At 43.3% G+C, this 22998-nt stretch overlaps 1 protein-coding gene across 3 annotated transcripts in view; it reads left to right on the top strand.

Annotated features, from left to right (window-relative positions):
• Window positions 1-22998, top strand: part of Carmil1 (capping protein regulator and myosin 1 linker 1) — a 269047-nt gene that overhangs the window by 167150 nt on the left and 78899 nt on the right. For all 3 annotated transcript variants that reach the window (XR_008720958.1, XM_055614493.1, XM_055614492.1), the window contains exons 12-17: window positions 1536-1622; window positions 8313-8416; window positions 11646-11723; window positions 11855-11931; window positions 15185-15289; window positions 17639-17708. Coding sequence is in view for 2 of the 3 variants with exons in the window: in XM_055614493.1 (XP_055470468.1) it covers window positions 1536-1622; window positions 8313-8416; window positions 11646-11723; window positions 11855-11931; window positions 15185-15289; window positions 17639-17708 (521 nt within the window). In the remaining variant the exon portion in view is untranslated. The remainder of the gene's footprint in view (window positions 1-1535; window positions 1623-8312; window positions 8417-11645; window positions 11724-11854; window positions 11932-15184; window positions 15290-17638; window positions 17709-22998) is intronic.

Here is a 22998-nt window from a genome sequence, read left to right as displayed (position 1 = left end):
CCTATTGAGTGGGCTGTAAGTCCACTTAGACAGTCGTTGGGTACTGCCAAGATGAGTCCACCATGCACCTTTAGGGATATGTTGCCATGCTGGGCATTGTTACAGTTCATTGATGTTACAGTTGCGTAAGAGCGGTCATTGATTGCTTTCCACCCTTGGCAAGGTAGAAGTTTCAGGTTAGGTCTGGCTTGAATCTTCTAGTTCTGTGCCTGAAGTGTCTATGTCAGCATGGACAACTTTACCTTCTGAGTCGTAGCCAAGGGGCAGCAGCAGTAGCCTAGCATGTGGACTGATCTGGCCAGCAACTCCAGTAGAGATTGCGCATGTCTGGGCCTGGGGTTTTTCTTATGCTACGGTTGTCACGGGGAGCAGAGTTCACCTGCAGCCCGAGGCTGTGTTAGAAAGGGAACTCGCTTATCGCTCCTGAGTGAACGAGCTGGTATTTCCAGTCTCCCACACTTAACCATGAATGCTGGAAGACACCTAATTTTAAAGATGAGAATTTCTATGTGCAAACCCCATGGAGGTTGTTAAACCAGAAGCTGGTTAAGCATGGAAATTCATGTGGTAATAGCGAAGCTTGGGTTGTTAAAGTTACCCTGTTCTGGACAGTAAGAAAATTGCATCAGTTCATCCCAAAGAGAAAGCAACTCTGTGAGACAGAGGTGACAGAGATGAGGGGGAGGTTCTGCGCAGCCCCTCCCAGGAGAAGCTGTATTGCTTTTACCTATTGAGAGACACAGAGGCAGACAGGCAGACAGACACAGATAGAAACAGACAGAAGATCTTTATAGCTGCTTGGATTGAAGATTTTGCCCCTTAGTTTAGCACCATTTAATTTGACCACTGAGAACCTATACCAGGTGGTAACAGGTCAATCGAAGGACCTTGCGAAGGACACATGCTTATCTCTTCATTATTTTATGTTTATATGTGTCCATTTTCTTGTGGCCGCCCATATGGTTTCGTGTGCCTGGGCGCACATGTGTGTGCCTGTGTTGTGAAGGGCAAAAGTCAGTCTCCAGTGTTATTCCTCAAGACACTGTTTGCTGTGTTTCTATGAGGTTGGGGCTCATACTTTTATTTGAACTTTTCTTTGGCAAGGCTGGTCGGTAACCTCAGGAATGTACCTGACTATGCCTCTTCAGTGATAGGATGATAGGCATGTGTCACCACGTCTGGCTTTTCTTACATGTACTTTACGGGGATTGGACTCAGGATCTTGCGCTTAACGTGCAAGTTAAGCACCTACCGAGTCAATTCTCTAACCATAGATTTGCTGTGAACAGCGTTATGACAGGGAGCGTGGAAGAATAAAGTTCTAGATACTGTTTGTGTGTATTAGAGTCTGCTACTTCTCCAGCCCCATGGATAGCACAGAAAGGACACCAGAGAATGGCTACAAAAGAAGCTCTAACTTCAGACAGAAAAGTACAGCTGCTTTCCTGAAATCATATTTAACATTTACACATTGTAAAATACAGCATGTTTCTGAGCACTTGAAAATTCTAATAATTGTTTTTTTCCCCCCTCAGGTGTGTCCTCATTAAGTATTCAATTTGCCAAACTCCCAAAGGGATTGAAGCATTTGAACCTATCTAAAACCTCATTGTCACCTAAAGGTACAGTATATGTGATTTCCTTCCTATGGTGTCTCTGATTGTTGTACTTGTTGCATTTGAACAACTATTCAGTTGGTTAAAATATGCAAATTACAGTATGCTGGTAGTTTTAAGGTAAAGGTATTGTGTCATTCAAATCTGATAATCTAAATTTTTTTGTAATTTATTTTTTTTTAATTTTATTTTTTTCTTATCAGTTACATTTTATTAACTCTGTATCCCAGCCGTGTCCCCCTCCCTCATTCCCTCCCAATCCTCCCTCATCTAAATTTAAATGACTTCTTTGTTGAAAATAAATTTTAAGTAGATGTGCAGCCCTAATTTTTTTAGCTCTGAGCTAGTGAGTGCTCACTGGCTGGCTGCTTCTAGCCTTGTAACTCACTTTCCTGAAGGCACCTGTTCATGTTTTTCTTGATTCATTCTTGGCAAAAGATGCTGAGTTCCCCAGCTGTCAGAGTGAATGTCGACTTTGAAGAGAGAGAGGAACTGCAGCTTGCTGCTGAGTCACTACCATAGTCCCCCAGTTCCAGTCTTGCTTCCCAGAAAATGTTTATTTTTTTCCCAAGGTCTGTTCCTGACACTCTCTCCACTTCCGTCATTAATCTAGTCACTCATCAAACCCCATGACTTCTGTTGCTCTGCCCAGCAGTGGCTCATAACGGTACTAGGAAACCCCCACATTCACCATCTCTTCATGTGTCTCCGTGTTTTTCTTGGTGCCTGGACAGCTTTTCATCTCCAGATATTACAGACAAAATCTTCATCCATGGTGGCCTCTGCCTAGATAGGCTTCCCACTTCTGAGAACACCTGAGGCACTCGCTCCTTCCTTTGTCTATTTATGGATCACATCCAGGACATTACTGTGTCAGTGCTGTGTCCTTCCTATGAGAATGGCTCCCCTGGGGCCCATGCTGCCCTTGTGTCCTCATCTTCAGTTCCTGACACCATGCCCAAACCAATGTGGGCTTCAATGAGGCTTCTAAGATTGAAAAACTTGCTATTACTTGGGTGGGCTTCTGTGCTGCCTGTCAGTCCCTTCATGTTACCTGTGGTTGAAGCCTGGCTTTCCCAGATTCCTGGGAACTGCTGTCCTCATCTCTGTTCCTTGATTGACTTGTTTGTGAGACAGAAATGAATCACCACTTTGTCATAGTGGTAGGATTCAATGAGTTAATAAACATGCTGTAGCTTCAGGCACGTTAGTATATACTTCCAGCAGCGGCAGCCGCCACTACCTCCATCATCACCGTCACCAATAGCATCACTGTCGCACTTAGTATCCCACTCAGCATCACATTGTTATCTGTTACCATCATTGTCACCCCTACTATCACCCTCACAACCACTGTCACAAACCATTGCTATCCCCCTCATTGTGACTGCTGTGACTGTCACCCTCCCTGGCACTGCCACCATCATGCCATTTTCACCCTAACTATTGGTTACACTGTCACCCTCACCGTCACCTCCACCATTGCTATCGCTGTCGTCCTCACCATCAGCACCCCTCTCTCTTACCATAACCGTCATCGCACACTGTCAGCATTACCGCAATCAAACTGACCATCACGGTCATTGACACCGCCGCCACCAGCAATGTCGTCACTGTCTGCATCGTGACCATTACCATGCTGTGCTGTCCTGGGTCTCAACATACTTTTCAACCTGGGACAATCTGCCAGGGCCTACTGCCAATTATGTGAACAGCTTACTGTGACATTTGGCTTCTTTCTGACTTTCTCTTTGAAGCTCTTACCTCGCAACTCGCATTCCCCGCTTGCGCCTTCCTTCCCATGCCACACTGCAAAATCTCACTGTGTTCACACACTGTGCATTTTGCCTTTGACGTTTCCGGCTGGCAGCGGCATTGCTCATTCAGTGCTGAGCTTGCCAGCAGCCCTGACTCGGGCTGTCACCACTGGCTGTACTTAGGGTAAATGGTGGTCCATCCAGTCACACGTTATTCTGATCGTAGAATCACGCTAGCAGGGTCGCGAAGCTGGAATTGATTCACGAATCTCACCATCTCATGTGCCTGGTCTCACATACCCCCGTTTAACACTAACACATACATGTCCACTGCTAGTGGGAAACCTCCCCAGGCTGTTGTTTGCTGATCTGGTGTCAGAAACCATATGCAGGTCCCAAGCTAAGATCCACTTCTTCTCATTGTTCCTGCTATTCCCAGTAACTGATTCTCGGAAGAGCCCCTTTCTGATGTTATCAACTCGTTGGCTATTTCTGATGAAGGATTCTGATAGGTTAAGTGAGCAAGCAAAAAAGATTTTTAATGTCACCACTCTCTGGGCCCAACCTCCCTGCTGTGTTGGGACTGTCCGTGCGTGTGTGCACAGCCACATGGAGTGCTGTGTTTGGGGTTTTACGAGCCGTTGCGACTCTGTGTACAGAGACTGTCGGTGCTGGTAAGCCCACTCACTTTCAGGGGCCACAAGATTACCCAGCCCGTGGAATGACACTCTGATTAATTTAAATAACCTTCTACCACGCACGTAACTTCTAAGTTTTTAGCAATGCCAGTATCGTTGATGTGAGATTGGACATGACTTTTGCTTCTTTCCTTGATTTCCTTTTTAGGATAAGTCTCACGTAGAATTGTTTGCTGGAAGGACCATGTGCATATTTTAGAGCTTTCTGATTGTCACCTTCCCCTAGGAGTATTTTGTATAAATTTGTTTATATTCTCACCACCACTGAATTTTATTTTCCCTTTTCATTCTTTTCTCCCCTCCCTGTGCTCAACCCCACCACTTCTTTCATGTAGCAAAATTTGGCCTTGAACTCCTGATCTCTCTCTTTTTTTCCTTCTGTAACTAAGGCTGGCTTCTAATTCATGCCAATCTTCCTGCCTCAGCCTCCTGAGTGCAAGGGTTATAGTCACGAGCCACTGTGGACTATGGCTTTTTGTTTTCTTAAGCAAGGGAGAGTTTGCTGTTCTCATTTTCTCCAAATGCAGTGGTTTTCAACCTCCTAAAGCTGCGACCCTTTAAGTATAGCTCCTCATGCGGTGACCTACAACCATAAAGTTATTTTCGTTGCTACTTCATAACTGTAACTTTGCTGCTGTTATGAATTGTAATGTAAATATCCGTGTTGTCTGATGATCTTCTGGGGGTCTCTACCCACAGATCAAGAACTACTGGCTTAGGGCATTTCCCCTACTTTTCCTTAGTCCTCTGTATATCTTCTTGGAATGTTGCTACTTGACATTCTTGGTCAGTTTTCCATGTACGATGTTAATCTTTTCTTCTTGATGTATGTAAGTTCTCTACATATGTTAGCATGCAGTCGTGTTCCTTTATTTGTTAATTACAGTTAAACCAGTAGAGGGACACAGTGCTCATCCCCATCTGTTCTCTGCAGGACAGGCTTTGGTTCTGAAGTAGTCCTCACTCATGTCTTGCCGCACAGTGTAGCAGGACGAGGCTAACGACACAGGCAAAGCAGGGTTCTCTTGTATCCTTGGGTGAGTTCAGCCTGAACCTGCCTGAACTGGTCATGACTAAAGTTCCCCTGCTTGTCTCTTTCATATAATGCAAGAGTTCATTTCAAATGTTATTTTATTAAAAAGGATCCATATAATTTTAAATTGTCCTTTTAAGACCTATGTCTTGAATTGTTCAATGTTAAAAATACTGGCTTCTTAAAGGCACATATGTATGTTCTGAAAAGTTTAGAGTTTTGAAATTGTGTTTTTTTTTAAGTTTCTCCTAAATGTAACTATTTTAATCTCTTGAAAACATGTATATTCATGGATCTGTAATAGTAGACAGATTTTTTTTTAATCTCCTCATGGCCCCCACACCCACACTCACCTCAGACACTCCCTGCTTGATAGCTTTCTGGACTCAAGCATCCTGCTGGCTGACAGATTATGTCAAGGCAGGACCAGCTGGTGCCCCCCTCTTCCAGCTGTAAACTCTCCAATCACGAATACCAAGCGTGGTCGGAATCCCGAGATAACCAGAGCTGAGAATGGCATGCCAGTCTGTGGTACATTTGGGTCGTAAGCCCTGAGTTTCTCCAGCGCTACAGCTTTGTAGCCTCCTGCCATTTGTGAGGTTATTAACACAGGCCTTGTGTGAACATGCGCTCAGGAAGGGGGGTAGCCCTTCTGCTTGAGGAGGATAAAGCTGGGCTAGTAGCAGGGTCCCTCTGGAGTCTACTCAGAGGCTGGATACTTGCCAAGCGCCCACAGTTGCCAAAGGCCTCTTTGCTGTCAGGATTAATTTGGCCTTCACATTTTGGAATTTATTTATTGGGTTTTATAACACTGCACTTAAACACATGGGCTTATAAACGATTTTCTTAATGAGAGTCTGGTATTCTCCAAATGTTTTAGGCTCCATCATTCCATTAAAGAGAATGGTAAACACTGGGGGCTGGGGAGATGGCTGGGGAGGGAGCAAAGCACTTCCCTTCTAAGTTTGAGATCCTCAGTTTGATTTTCAGAAGCCGCATGAAACAAAGAAACAAAACAAAACCACCTAAAAACAGTCCTGATGGCAGATACTTGTCCTCCAGCACTGAGGAAGAGATAGGTCAGTCTGGGGTTCATTAGCTGGTCAGCTTAATCTAGTTGGTGAGGGACAGATCACTGAGATATCCTGTCTCAACAAACACGGTAGACTTCTAACATTGACCTATTATCTCCACATGAACACATGGACATGCACACACAGAGTGAGGCGAATATAAATGGCAGGATAAAAGAAGGAATGCTGGTCACTTATGTATTCATATAGACTCTGAATACTTCATACATACTTATCTACATACATACACACACACACACACACACATATATTAGAGTTGCTTTGGGATGTTAGCCTTGCTCTAGGCCACTGGAGGTTCTGTTTGTGAAACAGTCCCATGTCCTTGCGTTAGACGCTCTTGAGCCTTGTGTGGCTGGTGCAGCCGCCTCACTGCATCCTGAGGATGGTTGTCCCTCGGGGTCTGTGGGAAATTAGAGGTTGGTTTCCGCTTCTTCCCGTCCATGTGCCAAATCCCTTCTATAAAGTGGTAGAGCCTTTGCATACAACGTGCATTTGCTAAGTGTGTAAGTCATCTCTTGGTTACTTATAATACCTGACATCATATTAATCTGTGTAACTAGCTATCGGCTTAGTCTGTTTTCTATGCTATGATAAACACTAATCAAAACCTACTTAGGTATGAAAGAGTTTATTTAGCTTCTAGGTTACAGTTTATAATCAGATAAGCCAGGGCTAGACTCAAGGCAGGGACCTGAAGGCAGGAACTGAAGCGGAGACCGTGGAGGAGGAGTGTTGCTTATTCACTTGCTCCCTGCTCAGCCTTTTCTCTTAAACTTCCCAGGACCACCTGCTGATGGGTGGCACCACCCGAGGTGGATTGGAGCTTCCCACGTCAATCATTAATCAAGGAAATGCCCCACAGATTTAACTACAGGAACTCTGATGGGGCATTTTCTCAATTGATATTCCCTCCTCTCTGATGGCTCCAGCTTATGTCGGGTTGACAAAAAAACTAACCACAAGAGTGTGTGTGTGTGTGTGTGTGTGTGTATACACATATATATGCATACACACATGTAAACAATATATATGCATATATGTATACACACACATATGTATACAGACACACACACCTATATAAAGAAAAACACCTAGGGAATACTGACCAGAAAAAAAAGTCAGCACATGCTCAGCACATATGCTTCTTTTGCATTTGGGTTTTTGAGATGGATCTCAGTCTGTAGCTCAGGCTAGCTGGCTAGCCTCAAATTTGAAGTGGCTTTTTTTTTTTTTTTTTTTGCAGTCTCATGTATCCTGATCTTGCCTTAAATAATGTAGTTCAGGCTGCCTTTTAAACTCTTGGCAATCCTGTTTCACCTCTGCTTTCCTAGTGCTGAGTGTCAGATCTAAACTGTAACTTAAATTAAAAAAAAAAAATTGGAATATTTCTGTGATGGTTGGCTGAACCCACAGTTGCAGGCCCACGGTGATGAAAGTCCCCTGTATGGATTCGTCTGTGTCTGCCACTGAGCCATTTGTCTGTGTCTGGCCTGTAGATCGCAGGTGATATCTTTAAGTCTCAGACACCTCTGTCTAACGTACATTCAGAAAGATATTGGAAAATCTCCCTCTCTCTCTTTCTCTACAAATTATATTTTTATATGTATTTACAACATATAATATAAATATTACAAACATATAATGTATATATTCTATAATATATAAACATATATACTTATTTATAGAGAAATATATGTGTGTATATAATACACTTAAATAGAGTACTGTATTTCTCAGTATTTTAGCAGCCCAAATGACCAGTATTTGGATGTGTATCATTTAAATACTATTCACTCAGTTGAGAATCATCTGGTAGGATTAAGTGTAGACTCAAAATCGTCAGCTAGATGGCTTTTACCACTCTGGGACTTGACAATAAAACACTTTCTGTTCTTGGATAAATTGGAAGACTAAGGTATAGGTTGTCTGTAAGCAGTCTGGCTTTCCAGAAGGATTGTCAAGGGACCGACAATCAGTGGTCCTCTCCAAGGACAGAGCTCTGGCCCCTCAGGTCTGGCAGTTTGATTTGACTGCAGGGCTGTTTGTGGAAACTCAAGAGCCTCATTTGGTTTCTGAGAGTGGACATTGAGCTCGGATGGTTTCTCTTGTTGCAGGGGTGAACAGCCTTTGTCAGTCCCTCAGTGCCAATCCTCTGACCGCCTCTACCCTCACTCACCTGGACCTCTCAGGGAATGCGCTTCGTGGAGATGACCTCTCGGTAAGTTGTCCAGTCGTCCAGGCCCCCAGGGGGCCATTTTCAGAAGCCTGCCGTGATTTCTAATGCTGCTATCGCAGCCTGTTCCTCTACCATGCTCTTAATCACCACACTTTAAGGTCACATTAAAAGTGTGTGAAGTGTTACTGTGAAAACTCCGGACCCTGCCTTAGTTGAAGGTAGCCTGTCATCATAATTAAGTTGTTTTCTGCATTTAATGGTGCTGAGGTTCAAATCCTTTTTGGAAATCCTATTTCATCACTAAAAAGTGTTGTTGGGATACGGGTGCTGTTTATTTGTTTTGAGAGAAGGTGTTGACCTAGAGCTCACTAGCTCACAGCGTTTGTCCTAACTCTAGTGCTGAGACTGAGTGTATGAACCAGGTGCCCAACTGGTGTTTGTTTATTTAGGTTGCTATTAAAAGCGGCCATGAGAATAACCCCAGTCACAGACTAGTCCATAAATAAGATAAAAGTAATCAGAAGCTGCTCATTAGAGTTTGGTTGTAAAGGCAAACACAAATAAACAAATAACCCCCTCAGTTCTAACAAGATATTTTATGCGCTTGAAAAGTAGCAAATGTTTGATAGAACTTGTTGTGAGGGGATTAGTTATGAGCTCATTATGGGGTAAATGTTCCTTTCTGGTTGCCGTGCAACTGTTTAGGAGAAATCTCCCTTTGGCAACAGGGCATGCAGATAGTGGTGGACATTTGGAAGGGGGTGTCATTTGTATATTTCTGTCTTAGGGTTTCTACTGCTGTGAGCAGACACCATGTGATGTCATCTCTTATAAAGGAAAACATTTGATTGGGGCTGGCTTCCAGTTTTAGAGGTTTAGTCCATTATCATCATGGCATAAAGCATGGTGGCATGCAGGCAGACGTGGTGCTGGAGAAGGAGCTGAGAGTTCTGCATCTTGATCCACAGGCAGCAAGAAACTGTGCTCCACACTGGTTGTAGCTTGAGCATATGAGACATCAAAGCCCACCCCCCACAGTGACAGGCTTTCTCCAACAAGGCCACACCCACTTCAACAAGGCCAGGCCTACTTCAACAAGGCCATAACCCCTAAGAGTGACACTCCCTATGGCCCTGTGGCCCTTTATTATTCAAACCATCACAACTACTACACCACAGAGAAGAAAAACCACTGTAATTTATTCTCATTTATTTTGTTTCACTTTACCTATTAGGGGCAGGGTAAATGAAAGCTTTGTGTGTTTATTTAATTTTGCATACACACACACACCCTCTTCACATTTGTAATCATTTCAACAGAGCTTATTTACTGGTGTCTTTCCATTTTGACTTTCATTTTTCATTTCTGGTGTCCACTTCACTGATAATCCTTAAACCCACTCTCTCCCAAGATGGAGCAAGGAGCTCCATGGGAAAGACCACAGCCTCATGGTGGCACAGTAGAGGGCTGGAGTGAAGGGTAAATGAGATGGTATGCTGGGTGTGGAGGTACATTACTAGAACGAAGGTGGCTGAGACAGGAGGATTGCCTTGAGCTTGAGATTAGCCTGGACTACAGAGTGAGTTCCAAGCCAGCCTGAGTTACAAAGTAACACCCAGTCTCAAAAAATAAAATAGGGGCTGGAGAGACGGCTTAGTGGTTAAGGATGTTTACTCCTATTGTAGAGGGTATTGGTTCAGATCCCAGTACCCACATGGCACCTCACAACCACATCTAGCATCCTAGTTCCAGGGATCTGATGCCTTCTTCTGTCTCTGTGGGCTCCTGTGTACATGGATATGGTACACACAATTACACTCCTGTGCACTCTCATAAAACAAATAAGTAAATATTTTAAAATAAAATAAGTGATACAATAGCAAAGGCAAATAAAAAGAAGAGGCCAAGATTAAATAATAAGACTTATCTACAACAGGAACATGAATAATGATCAGCGAATAGCCCCACTTTTCTGATCCAGAGGTACAGCTTGTTCCTGTTTGCCTAAGTACAGCGAGGGCAGTGAAGAGGCTGAGTGAACATGGGCTCCCAGCCAGAGACACACCATGGCTCTAGAGTCCTCTGCAGGTGCACAGAACTCCCTGGCCTTAAGCTTTCTGGGAAAGCCACTTGCAAAGGTTACTACTTGGTTGGGGGGTGGGGGGGGAGAGCTCCCCCAGCTGGTAGAAGGAAGCAAAAACCACACAGAGATAAAATGCCTCAAGGAAGGCCTCTGGGGCTGGAGCCAGAGCCAGGGCGACTCCATATAAATGAAAGCAACTTGTTTCTGCTGAGCCAGACCTTGACACTGTGTAATCTGTTCCTGGCCCCTGGTTACTTCAGCACCAGTAGGCTAGTTTTACGTTCTTTTGAACTCTTTACCGAAGAGGAATTTTCCTAGAGCCACGCTGCAGCATTTAATGAGTGTTGGCTCAGAAATGAGGCTCTGTCAGATAAGCTTGTGTGTGCTTTTAACTCGCTGGTGGCATCTGGTGAAGCAGAGGTAAGGTGAAGGTTGTCACCAGGGGCAGGACACTGGACTGTGTCATTGGCCACCTCAGGCTCCTGGTTACACTGGGGAAATTAAAGGACATCAGAGGGATTTATTTCATTGTTTTCATGCTCATGCAGGGTTGTGGGGGAAGGGATGGTCAAGAAATTGTAGGCATTGTTGTGTCCCAAAACCAGAAATTTTAGCAGTGCTTGAATTCTGAGTTCTTTTGGTTTTGCTTTCCTAGTACTTTCCTCAGGACAATCTTGTTAGGTTTTTAGAAATCACTAAAGATAAAGATAAAGAAAAAAAAAACACGTTATTTTGGGGAAAAAAGAATATAGCCTGAGACCATCTTTGGCTCCAACTCAAATAGTGCTTTTCACAACACTTTGAGGAGTGATTCAAATTTTGTTAGGCTGCCTGCAATTCAGGTGGCATTTGAGACCCAGGAGTTAAAAGTTAATTAACAGTGCTCAAATTTACAGAATAAAAAACTGAATTAATAAAGAAAAGAAAGTCATGTGTATAAGGGGGGAGGCACTAAGATTCCTCTTGGCCATTTTTTTTTTTTTTTTTTTTTTTTTTGCATGTGTAATTTTTCTTTAAGTGCCTTTTGGGTTTTTGCTCTTAGGGAAGGAGATAGGATCACAGAAAAGTTGGCAGATGTTTTTCAAAAACAGTCGAAAAGGTGTGGGGCATGTGGGTGGCTGTGTTTTAAAGCATTGAGTTGCGTGTGTCTCTCTAGAGCCTAACATTCACTCTTTTGTTCCTTTTCAGCACATGTACAATTTTTTGGCCCAGCCCAATACCATTGTTCATCTGGATTTATCTAATACGGAATGTTCTCTGGACATGGTAATGCCTCTTCCTACCGCTCAGGCTCTCGGGATGCCTCTTTGGATGGGATAGAGGCCTGTCTCTTTAGTAGAATATTCTCATTGACCTAGAACTGTGTAAAAGTACTGGCAATCCTCTTATCTCCTCAGGTGTGTAGTGCTCTTCTCCGCGGGTGCCTTCAGTGTCTAGCTGTGCTCAACCTCTCCAGATCTGTCTTCTCCCACAGGTATGGATAATGATCACAGTGTGGTTGATGGAAGGAAAATCTGTTGTTATTCGAGACAGGGTCTCATAATCTGTAGCCTGTCTTCTAACTAATACCAATCCCTAGAGGTGGGATTACAGGTTTGTAGACTACCATACGTGGCTTGGAAAGTAAATGTTCTACATGAAAGGTGGTCTTAAATCATAGCTATAAGTTTGAGGCTTTGAAAGTTTAAGATTTTTTTATTGCATTGTTTTAACGGTGTTGTCTATAATGCTAGCCTTTTTATGTGAGCTGTAAGATAGTACATGATTTCACATATGTGGACAGGTACTCTCTCTTAATGTGATAAAACCCCTTTACAAATGTCTACAACATCTTCTCAGTGATGAGGTTAGTAGTAAGTATGAACAGCCACAGAGAACAAAGAGTGGTCACCCTGGATGCCGTGTTTGTGATTTGCAGGAGGGGAGGGCCAATTACAGCAGCTCCATTCTGCCTCCAGTCTTACACCTGCTGGCATGGTCTATTAGAAGCAGCAAGGATTCATAAACATTTGCCACTCTGCATGGAGAGAGTGATGAAAAGCGCTCGTTTCTCACAGATGCAGTATCCATGGCCATTCGGTGCATCAGTCCAGCTCAGCCCTCACTGTGCAGGATCATGAGCACAATCCCATCAAGTCTCTTTTGTCCATTACAGTCTTTAATGATCTGGGGTACCGCTTAAGAGTAGTGCTTCCTCCATATTTCCTAGTTCATCTTTTAAAAGCCTTCTATATTCAAGGGAATAACTTATTTGGAAAATTCACTTTTGTGGCATGCTTTATTCTATAAGCTGCCTTGCATGTATGTCAATATAGGTTTCTAAGTACTTTGGGTCCATTACTTCAAGAGCAATATGAACATTTCCCGTATGGTTGCACACGCCTGAAATCCCAGGTAGCGGCAGGAGAGTTGGGAGTTCAAGGTGATTCCTCAGTTACCTAGTGAGTTTGAGAACAGCCCATACTACATAGGACTCTTGTCTCGAATAAGCAAACAAAGCAAAATGGAGGGAGGGAGAGATGAGCTCTACCAAAGATGTACTTCAGGTCCCTCAATAGAGTATAGTTAGAGAATGTCACATCTGGGAGACAGCATGATGAGCGAGTGCTCATCCAGGCTGTCCTGTCTTACGTGTTTAGAGGCAGGTCACGAAGCCTTGCTTTGACAGAGCTGTAATTGACTGAGGAACTGAATTACAGGATGACAGCTCATCTTATGAAGGTTTTTGTGTAATCAGCTCTTTTGAGTTCAGTGGCTGTGAGTTCTGTCATAACTGGTCTTCAGGGGCGCTGCTCTTTGTGTATCGCAGAGCGGTGCTAACACATTGCCTTGTCGTCCAGATGAACCATTATGATTAAACTCGTGATGCCCAGCACCTTGCACGGATAGGCTCCTGGAAAACCCTTGGTAATTCTGTCAAAATCAGTGAGTTTGTATTGAGGTATGGAATGCTACCCGCATGAGTCAGGTTTTGTTCACAAACAGTTTCATAGTCGTGCCCATCAGGGAGGCTGGGTTGTCCACATGTCCCATGTGGGGTGACTGTGTCACCTTCAGCCTGGGAGAAAGCATCCTGTATCGGGAAGATGTAACAGAGAGCAGGACGATCCTGGCAGTGTGTGTCCTGGCTCAGAAAGCTGCTTTCTAGAGTCAGGTCAGGTCCTTTCACATGCCATTGGTTGCAGAGGTTTGCAGGACCAAGCCAGCTGTCACTGGGGTGGTAAGTGGACACTGTCCCTTATGAAGGGACAGCAAATATTAGGGAATGTTAAAACAACCTCAAAGCAGAGCACCATGAGTAGAATTGTATATCCAAACAGCACTGTAAATGACATTTGCTTACCAAAAAAATACAAAAAATATCCTATCTGACAGGCTCTACTGTCTGGAAATAGCTCTCTGACATATCTAATATTGTGTGCACAGTCAGAATCCCCCTTGTTCTTAGTCTGACTTTTCTTCTCTCTCAGGTGAAGATTCTTGCGGCTTACATTTTTCTTTGCAAATAGCTGGAGATGGTCACGTTTTAACGCTGCTTTTTAAGGCTCTCAAAAATCACTGTTTTTTTTTTTTTTTTTTTTTTTAAGACCTCTCAGCGTGTAAAATGCTGTTGCATATTATGTGGCAGGGCTAGACCCCTGAGGTGCCTGCTGCCCTCTGTGTGACTTGCAATCATCTAAGTGGCATCGTGGGCATCAGTTAAGTGCTCCAGGCTGCTGAGCTCTTCCCGATTCCTAGAGAACGGAACAGGCTAAGCCTGTACACTGCCGTGTGGGTGCTTGAGCCTGTTCCACTGCAAACCGTCAAGAGTATGGGTTTGACCCAGGTATGGCTTGGTCCACTTTGATTGACATAGCAAGAGAAAGCATTGTCCAGCCACTTCGTTTCCTGCTCTTGTCTTCATTCTAATGTTGGGCCTCAAAGAATTAGGTAATTGCAGTGTGAGTATAGTAGACAAATAGGCTGTTGGTCGTGCGGGCTTCATGCCATTCACCTTCTGTGCTGTTCCTCAGTTCCACTTCAGGTAACCCTCTCAGTGAGTATACCTGTTAGTCTAATCATACTACCTACTGTTTGTGGTGGGGCTCATCTGTCATCCCTGCAATTGGGAGGCAGACGCAGGAAGATATTTTAGGCTTCATAACAAAATGGCACATTTCTGTTATCTCAGCACTTGGGATGTGGAGACAAGAGGCTGAGGAATTTGGGGTTATCTTTGGCTCCGTAGTGAGTTTAGGAGCAACGTGAGTTGTGTGAGACTGTGTCTCAAAAATCGAGCTGGGTGTGTGGCTCGGTGGATGCCTCTAGTACATGGATTCTGAGGGTCAGTCGTGAGTAGTGCAAAAACACAAACAGGCAAACAAGCAAATGAGCTGTCACTGAGCACACTGCCAAATGCAGCTCCACTTGTCCACAGACAAAGTTCGTGACCTTGATGACTAGTGCTCAGTTCTGGCCTGCTTCATTTGTGTGTGTATTTTATGTTTCTTGAACATCAGTGCGCTGAAATACAATGAGTTTATTAGATACCAAGAAAAGGAATAAACTGTTTTGTAACAGTCTTCCCCTCTTAGGTGAGCACTTAGGTACTTGTTTCTTCTTTAAAGGTGTACTGGAGATAGGACTTGTTTTGTGTATCTCACACGTCACCCTTCCCAATAAGCAGGAAGGATGGAATGTAACCATTCTTTTGATGCTTGTGTCTTTTCTTTCTCTCTTTTTTCTAGGAAAGGAAAGGAAGTCCCTCCATCTTTCAAGCAGTTTTTCAGCAGTTCTCTGGCTTTGATGCAAATCAATCTTTCAGGCACAAAACTGTCTCCTGAGCCCTTGAAGTGAGTGATTCACTCGTCGTCTCCAGATTTTTTTAAATTACATTTGTGGTTATGAATGTGCTGGAAGGAACAGAGGCAGGACACGCCCTGTTAGAAAGGCCTCTGAGGCAGGAGAGTGACTTGCAGATTTACAGCAAATAGTGCTTGATGGATGTTGCTTTGCTGTATCTCCTGTTGGTCTTTCCTGTGCCTTTTGGCCTTCTGTAAAAGACGTCACATAAAAGTTGTATCCTGGGCAGCTGTGGAAATAGCACAGTGCACCCCATCTATGTGCAGATGATGTGCAAAAGTGAAGAAAGTTTGAGATATTTTCCCAGAGACCACTGTCTCTTTAAACTTCTCTCCGGCCCATTCTGGACATTCTTTTGCGTATGTTTCAACCAACGTTTAACTTTTTCTCCTACTGATAGTAATCAGATTCACTCTTTACTGTGTCATGAAAGGAAATCACTTTGTTACGAGGTAGTTACAGAGGTAAGATTAGGCAGTGTTTGGTTCGTGAGGTGGCTCAGCAAGAGAAAGCGCTTGCAATCCTGACAACCTGAACTTGATCCCTAGAACCTGTGTAAGGGAGGAGGGAGAAAACCGACTCCCAGAAGTTGTCCTTTGACCTCCACGTACTTGTGCCTGCATTCACACGGGCACATGTGCATACATACACACAAACACTCACCCTCTGTTTCTTACACATATATGTTCTCTCTTTCTCACACACACACACACATACGCACATCGGTCAAGACTGGTTTTCTGGTAGCTTGTTAAAACAGCTGTCAGGATTAGTATTCTATCGAGATTCTTTTATACTTGAGTCATATTGTTGACGTACTCATTCAGCTAATATTTATTTCGACCCTGCCATGTGCTTAGTCCCCCTACTCATAGAGTAGATTTGGAGACTGGCACATTCAGGATGGTTTTGGTGGTAAGTTCACCGTGTTGAGTTTTTAAAGCATTGTCAACATTTATATATGTAGAATAGCTATTCATTGGCTACTGTGGAGTTCTCACCGTGTGTCCAAGGCCTGAGAACTGCTGGAAGGACAAACTCTCAAGGATCCGTCATGACATAATCCCTTCTCTGCATATTTCCTTTCCCCTTACACGCTTTGGGATAGCGGTCCTTTTTCTGGGTGGAGGTCCCCTCTCTAGGAGTGTTAGGGACAGGTGTCCCTCCAGGTAGGAAAGGCCTAGGAAATGTTTGGTGTGTGTGCTGTCTGCCTTGTATCCTGGCCAGTCTCAGCTTCCTTCCTGCTGCTCAACTTTGAGTTCAGCATGAGATCTGATTGAGGACTTCATTCCATTTGGTGGGATTTTTTTTTTCTCTTGTTTTTATATTTATCGTGTGTGTGTGTGTGTGTGTGTGTGTGTGTGTGTGTGTGTTTGCCTGAGTATACTGTGCTTTCTGTGCAGAGGTTAGAGGACAAGGTGCAGGAATTGGTTCTGTCAATCACATGAGTCACAGGGATTGGCCTTAGGTCACCAGGCCTGGTAGCAGATGCCTTTGCCCACCGTGCCTCTGTTCTGCAGCATTTAAGAGCTGCTTTTGCACATGTGAATCCAGATGTGCTCCACTGCGTTGGCTTCATAGGACTGGCTTGTGGCAGTGGAATCAATACACTTTCTCAGGAGTTTTGATATCTGGGCAATGAACCTAATCTTCTCAGTTTGTGGAAGGGAGATGGCCTCTGCCCTCATCCTGCAGGTGACTGGACTGCCAGGATCCTGGACACAACTCTGTGTCTTACATCCAGGGTGTTTGTGTCGTCACCTATACACTGTGCTAGGTGTCTTAATAAACTCATCCAGCTCTCCTTTCACCTTCTGGGGCCAGACTCCCTCACTGTCTATTCCTCAGGGAAAGCCAGCCTCAGGGCTACACTAATGACAATCACCTAAAAATATTCTGATGATCATTAAAGCTGTTCTCAAGCAGATTCAGGTGGGGATTTATCTACGACAAACACAGTGTGATTTCAGCATGCAATTAGGTGGGCTGAGGGTTTATTTGCATAGCAATAGCACTGTTTCCAAGGCTTGCATTTATGATAGAGTCACCCCCTGTCAGAGAGAAGAATGCAAGAGTGTCACGTGCCCACTGTTGTCAGGGGCAGAATACAGTTGGCATTGTGAAAAACTGAGAGGGTGAGTGGTGCCTGACCTGTGTTTCAGAAAAGGTGTTCATTTTTCAGGCTTTATTCAGTGAGCTTGCTCTGTGTGTGTGTGTGTGTGTGTGCGTGTGCGCGTGCATGATTGTTTTGTGTTTATGTGTGAGTGTGCCATTGTGTGCACATTACTGTTCTTCATGTTAAACTGTGCCTAATATGTCCATGTGTTTCCTTTCCTCAGGGCACTGCTCTTGGGCTTGGCCTGCAACCATAGCTTGAAGGGGGTCTCTCTGGATCTCAGCAGCTGCGAGGTAGGCCCACCCTGACAGCACAATGAAATAAATAACAGCTTCAAAATTGTTTCTGCATCCTTCCTGGAAAAGTGTGATGTTGTGATTCCATAGAGAGAAATGAAGCAGAAAAACACAGTATGCAAGCCTCATATGTTCCGTGTTTTGCAATTTTATCTACAACTCACCACAGAACACCTTTCCAATTACACTGGAGTGTGCTTTTAATGACTTTCCCCCCATTCTTAGCGCCTGTTGCCTGAGTGTTTTATGATGAATCCCCACGAAACAAAGCCATAAGCTAAATTCACCATCCTGAAATGCAGTGTACCACATTGGCTTCAGGGGACTAATGCACAGAGCTGAACTTGGATTTGTACGGGGCAAAATAGGATGGCTGTCTTCTTACTAACTCTTTTTAATATCTTGGCTTAAGACAGGAACATTAAAATATCTCCTGAAATTACATAGCAGGCCCGAATACTTCCAGAAGGAAGTAGAGGAGCCCTCAGAGAGGAGTGGAGACTGAAAGCCTGTGTGTGAGAGGATGCCTAGATTTCCTCATCGTGAAGCTGTTGGTTCATGAGGAGATTAGTAAGCCAGTCCGCAGGTGGAGACACTTGTCCTGTTCCGAGCCTCGCTTTGCCCATTGTATCCTCCCCATCTCTTTCCTGAGACTAGAGGAGAGCCTAGTCTTCACCTTCATATGCTCCCTACTAACTCTCTTCCTCCTCAAGGCCATTCTCCTTGAGGACCTAAGTCAAGGCCAATCTTGCTTATAAGTCCCTCACACTGTGTCATCCTAGGTGGACTGGCAGGTGCATTAGTCACTCTGTTCACTGCTGTGACAAATATCTGGCTTTTGGACCGTAGGGAGGGAAGGTTTTATTTCAGCTTACTGTTTAAGGCTGTGATCCATCATCTCAGGAAGGTAAGGTTTGAGAGAACCAGGCAGCTGTCACATTGTAGCTGTCACCAGGAAGCAGAGAGCAATGAGTGCTGGTGCTATTCGTTTTCTCCTTTTAATGAAATCCAAGACCCTGATTCATAGGATTCTGCTGCCTACATCCTGTGGGGTGCTTTCCCTCAATTAAATTGCTCCGGGAATTCCCCCATAGACACACCTGGAAGTGGGTTTTCTAGGTTATTATGGATCCAGTCTGGGTTGATAATGGAGATGAGCCATCACGGGTGACATCACTGAATCTCTGTCTGTGCAAGATAGAAGCAGGACTAGTATTCTTCTAGGAAGATGCCCCAAGATCTGAAGGCATTGTTTGGAAACATACGATAAATTATCACCTATCGCTGTGTTCCTGTCCGTCTCTCTGCCTGCCACATCCCTTCCTTGATATGCAACACTCAGAAATTATAAAATAGGCTCTTGTTTGCTTTCCTAGCCAGGTTGTGGCTTTCTGGGAGGGCAGTGTTTGTATGGTTCCCCATACTGCTTCACAGAATGCCAGGTACCAAGCCCAAGCTGGATACTGAATAAGAAGCACATACATACATGAAGGGTCTGGACGTTGACAAGGCTGGAGTTGTACCATATGAAATATCAGTTGGAGTTTTCGTTAATTTTTGTCATGAACGTTATTTTTGTGACCTATTTAGTCTTAATGTTTTGGAAAAGCAAAATTCCACCTAAGCTAAAACCAAACCAAAACAAACAAACAAAAAACCCTAGAGTATTAGTTTTGATTAAATGCAATCATTGGCCCTGTTTATAAAGACTGACACGAAGTAGAAACCAACTCCAGCAACGTGAATGTTTTACTTATCAACATTTTGCTAAGGATGTGCCAACAGTAAAGTCCATTTCTCATGGGAGAGTGGTAATGGGGGCTATTCAGGGTCACTCTGTCAGGGCGTTGGTGAGACTCCGTGAGCTGTGGCTTTTTTTCAGCCTGATGAGACATTCTGTCACCATGATCAAGCTGCGAGAGTCACGAGTGACCTGTTGGCGTCATGTACAGATGAGGAAATGGTGAAATCTAAAATATTTGAAGCAATCCAGCCCTCTGATGGCGCTCTGCTAATACCAACATTGGCAATCCTTAGAACACTGATTATGATTAGATATTTTCATCTCGGCTACTTTGAGACAGGATGTTGCTCAAAGACTGCCAGGTAGACCTACCTAGTTTAAAAAGTGTTCTTATTATTATCTTATTTTTTGGAACTGTCGTCTTTATTTATTTACTTTTTAAAATCTCTTGAAGGTAATATTACGTGAACCATATAAAATATTTTTGTAGGTTAAAAACGTCAGGCAGGGCAGGCTTGGTGGGGCACTCCTGAAGTCCACGAATTGTGAGATTGGAGGATACATTGAGGCCAGGGGATCCCAGCAGTTTCTGTGAGTTTTCATCAGTCAGCCCTTACTGATTGACCTTTGTGCTTGGAGTTTTCTTTTTTGAGAAGATAGGAATCTAGATCAAATGATTATTTTGACAGTGGGATTGACCACTATTGTTATGATAATTTTACATTAATTTGGGTCTTTCATTTATGGGTTTTAAGAAAATTTACAATAGGAAGACAAAAAGCCCTACAAGCATTTTAGCCCTCTGCTCTTCCACTGCTTTATAGCTGAAGTTACAGGACCAGTGACCCCACTTCCTGGTTATACGTTACACTGCTGCTCATTAAAATTGGCGAAGCACAAAATTATTCTCTAAGCTGTTACAGTGTTCTGTTCCACACTTTAGTGTTTATGCATTGCTCTCAGAAAGAAACTTTCCTTCATGTAGAAACATTCCTTTGCTGTTAATTCTCAGATTCTCCATCTTAGATGCTTCTTTCTTCAATCCTAGCATGCTAGTCAGAATTATGGAAGAACTCCACACCTAACTTTCTCCCCATGGCCAGATAAATAACAATTTTCAAAACAATTTTGAAAGGTATGTTAAATTTTTGAGAGTCAGAGTCTCTGGTAGACCCGCCTGTCCTCAAGCTTGCTGTGTAGCCCAGGCTGACCTAAAACTGCTAATCCCAAGGATTGGGATTGCAAACACACAAACACTCTCACATGCTATCACACAAACACAAACACTCTCACATGCTATTAGATACATGCTGGAATGTTCGGTTTGACTTTTCAGTTAGAGCTGTATCATCTGCAGTGCTCCCTGAGAAGGAGGACACTCTCGTGAAGAAATGCAATTAAATTGCTCAGTGATGGTGTAACATAGAACTGCTCTGTGATTTTCCTTTTTTTGTTTGTTTGGTTTTTGTTTTTTTCTTTTTTCTTTTTTTTTTTTTTTTGAGTCAAGATCTTACATCTCTAGATAGCCAGGGACTCTGTATGTAGAACAGACAGGCTGGCCTCAAATTTGTAGCAATCCCTGCTCCCCAGATGTTGGAATTACCAGGGTATCCTACCACATAGGCTCCATTTTGCTTTTTTTTTTTTTTTTTTTTTTATTGCCTGTTAGTGATTATTTGAGCCAAGGTCTTGGTCACTTGTCCATGCTAGACTGGAACTCAGCATATTTTAGCACACTCTGCCCTCAAGCTCACCATCTTCCTGCAGCAAATTCAGGAGTTCCGGGACTATACATGTATTACCAGCCACTACCATACCCAGCTCAATCTTGTTTTCTTTTAAATAATGCTAATATGTGGGATGCAAATGAGCAGGATTTTAAAATCGGTTTTAAATTCACATATGCATATGTGGCTCTAATTATGCAAATTCACTTGAAAGGATTTTCATTTACAGTAATGGAAAAGCTTTTACTGTTTGGGAAAGCTTTAGATTTAAGGGAATTTTGGTCACCTAATAACCTGTAAATGTAATTGAATATTCTTGGTACCTAAAGATAAGTTGTTTAAAATTTTTGGATTGCGTTTGGAAACACCTTCTAGTTGGAAGTAGCTCTTGGAATTGATTCTTTCAGGCTTTGTGTTGATAGAGACTTCAGCTCTGCCTTCATTCTTGTTCTGCCTGCTGCTGATAATGCCTTTTTTCTTTTTTCTCCTTGGGCTTCCCCTAGCTTGGCCACTGTGTAAGTACTTCATACATCAATAATTTAGGATGTGTTCAACTATTCCATTATTTTAGGTGTTGAAAAACATACTAGTTTTGTGTGTCTGTGCTACATCACTAAAAATAGTGACAAAATGAACAGAATTGATCACTACTTGTCATTTGCATTTTCCATTTCTGTAAGGAGAATATTTGACCACACTTCATAATGATAGAGTATAAAGATTTTCTTGTGCAATTTTATTTCTCTACAGGAATCAATTGTCAGCACACAAACATCAGAAAGGCCAATGAGCTTAGGCCTAGCTTCTTAAATTTTCCCTGTTTTCATTCTCTGAGTATCATGTTGTGTTTTTTGAGCTGCTTGCTTGAATCTCTTCTCCTTTAACTTTGGCATTATGCTAGGCGGGTCTGCTTCAAGTGTTAACAAAACTGTGACTGGAACAATGCATGTCAATAGCTATTTATGGTGAAGACCCTGTTTTTTCTTCTTCTTATTCTGTTTACTTTTAAAATTGACAGTCTCAAAATGACACATTTATAAAATGTATTTAGAATTAACTGCTAAAAAGAGCTACAAAAACAAAGCATACAAGCCCTCCATTTTTATTATTATGCGCAATGGGCCCACGATAGCTACTAAGGCCCCTAAGGAATATATGTTTAATTTCTGACCTTACCCCAGACCAGAACACAGTGTTTATAGACAGGTATGAGCCTGTAGGTGGCTCTTGAAATAGCATAGTGCTGGGAGCCTCTAGAGAGAGATGCCAGTGAGGGCTGAAGAGATGGCTCAGTGCTTCGGCAACCCCTTAGGTCTTCTGGTCTCTGAGAGTACCCAAGCCATGAAGCCATGTGCACATGCACACATTCAACACACACACACACACACACACACACACACACACACACACACACATACACACATATACATTAGATAGATATGATAGGTAGAAAGATAAAAATTACAAAAAAAGAAACTAAAATTAAAATATTTAAAGCTTAATGTTGGGAGGGGGAACCAAATAAGGTCTATTGGAGTTGCCATGGTGACACAGGCATGACAGGCATTTGGGAAACCTGGAGAACACCTGACAGTAACTTCCAAAATACAGCAGTTCCTGGGCAGCTTTGGAATGTGCATTTGAGAGATCATCGGCTGTGGGTTCAGAACATTTGGGGAAAATGGTGTCTACACTCAACAGATACAGACAGTCCTTCATGTCACCCCAAACAGCACAGCCTGGGCACTCTTCACGTGGCATTGTGTAGGGCTGAGTGCTGGAAGTAACCTGTAGGTGTCAAGGGAGAGCATGCAGC

The sequence above is a fragment of the Psammomys obesus genome, unplaced genomic scaffold, assembly GCF_907164565.1.
Source record: "Psammomys obesus unplaced genomic scaffold, mPsaObe1.curated_primary_1811, whole genome shotgun sequence".
Taxonomy (NCBI): domain Eukaryota; kingdom Metazoa; phylum Chordata; class Mammalia; order Rodentia; family Muridae; genus Psammomys; species Psammomys obesus.
The sequence above is the reverse complement of the archived record's forward strand: the minus strand, read 5'-3'. Positions and strand labels throughout refer to the sequence as shown.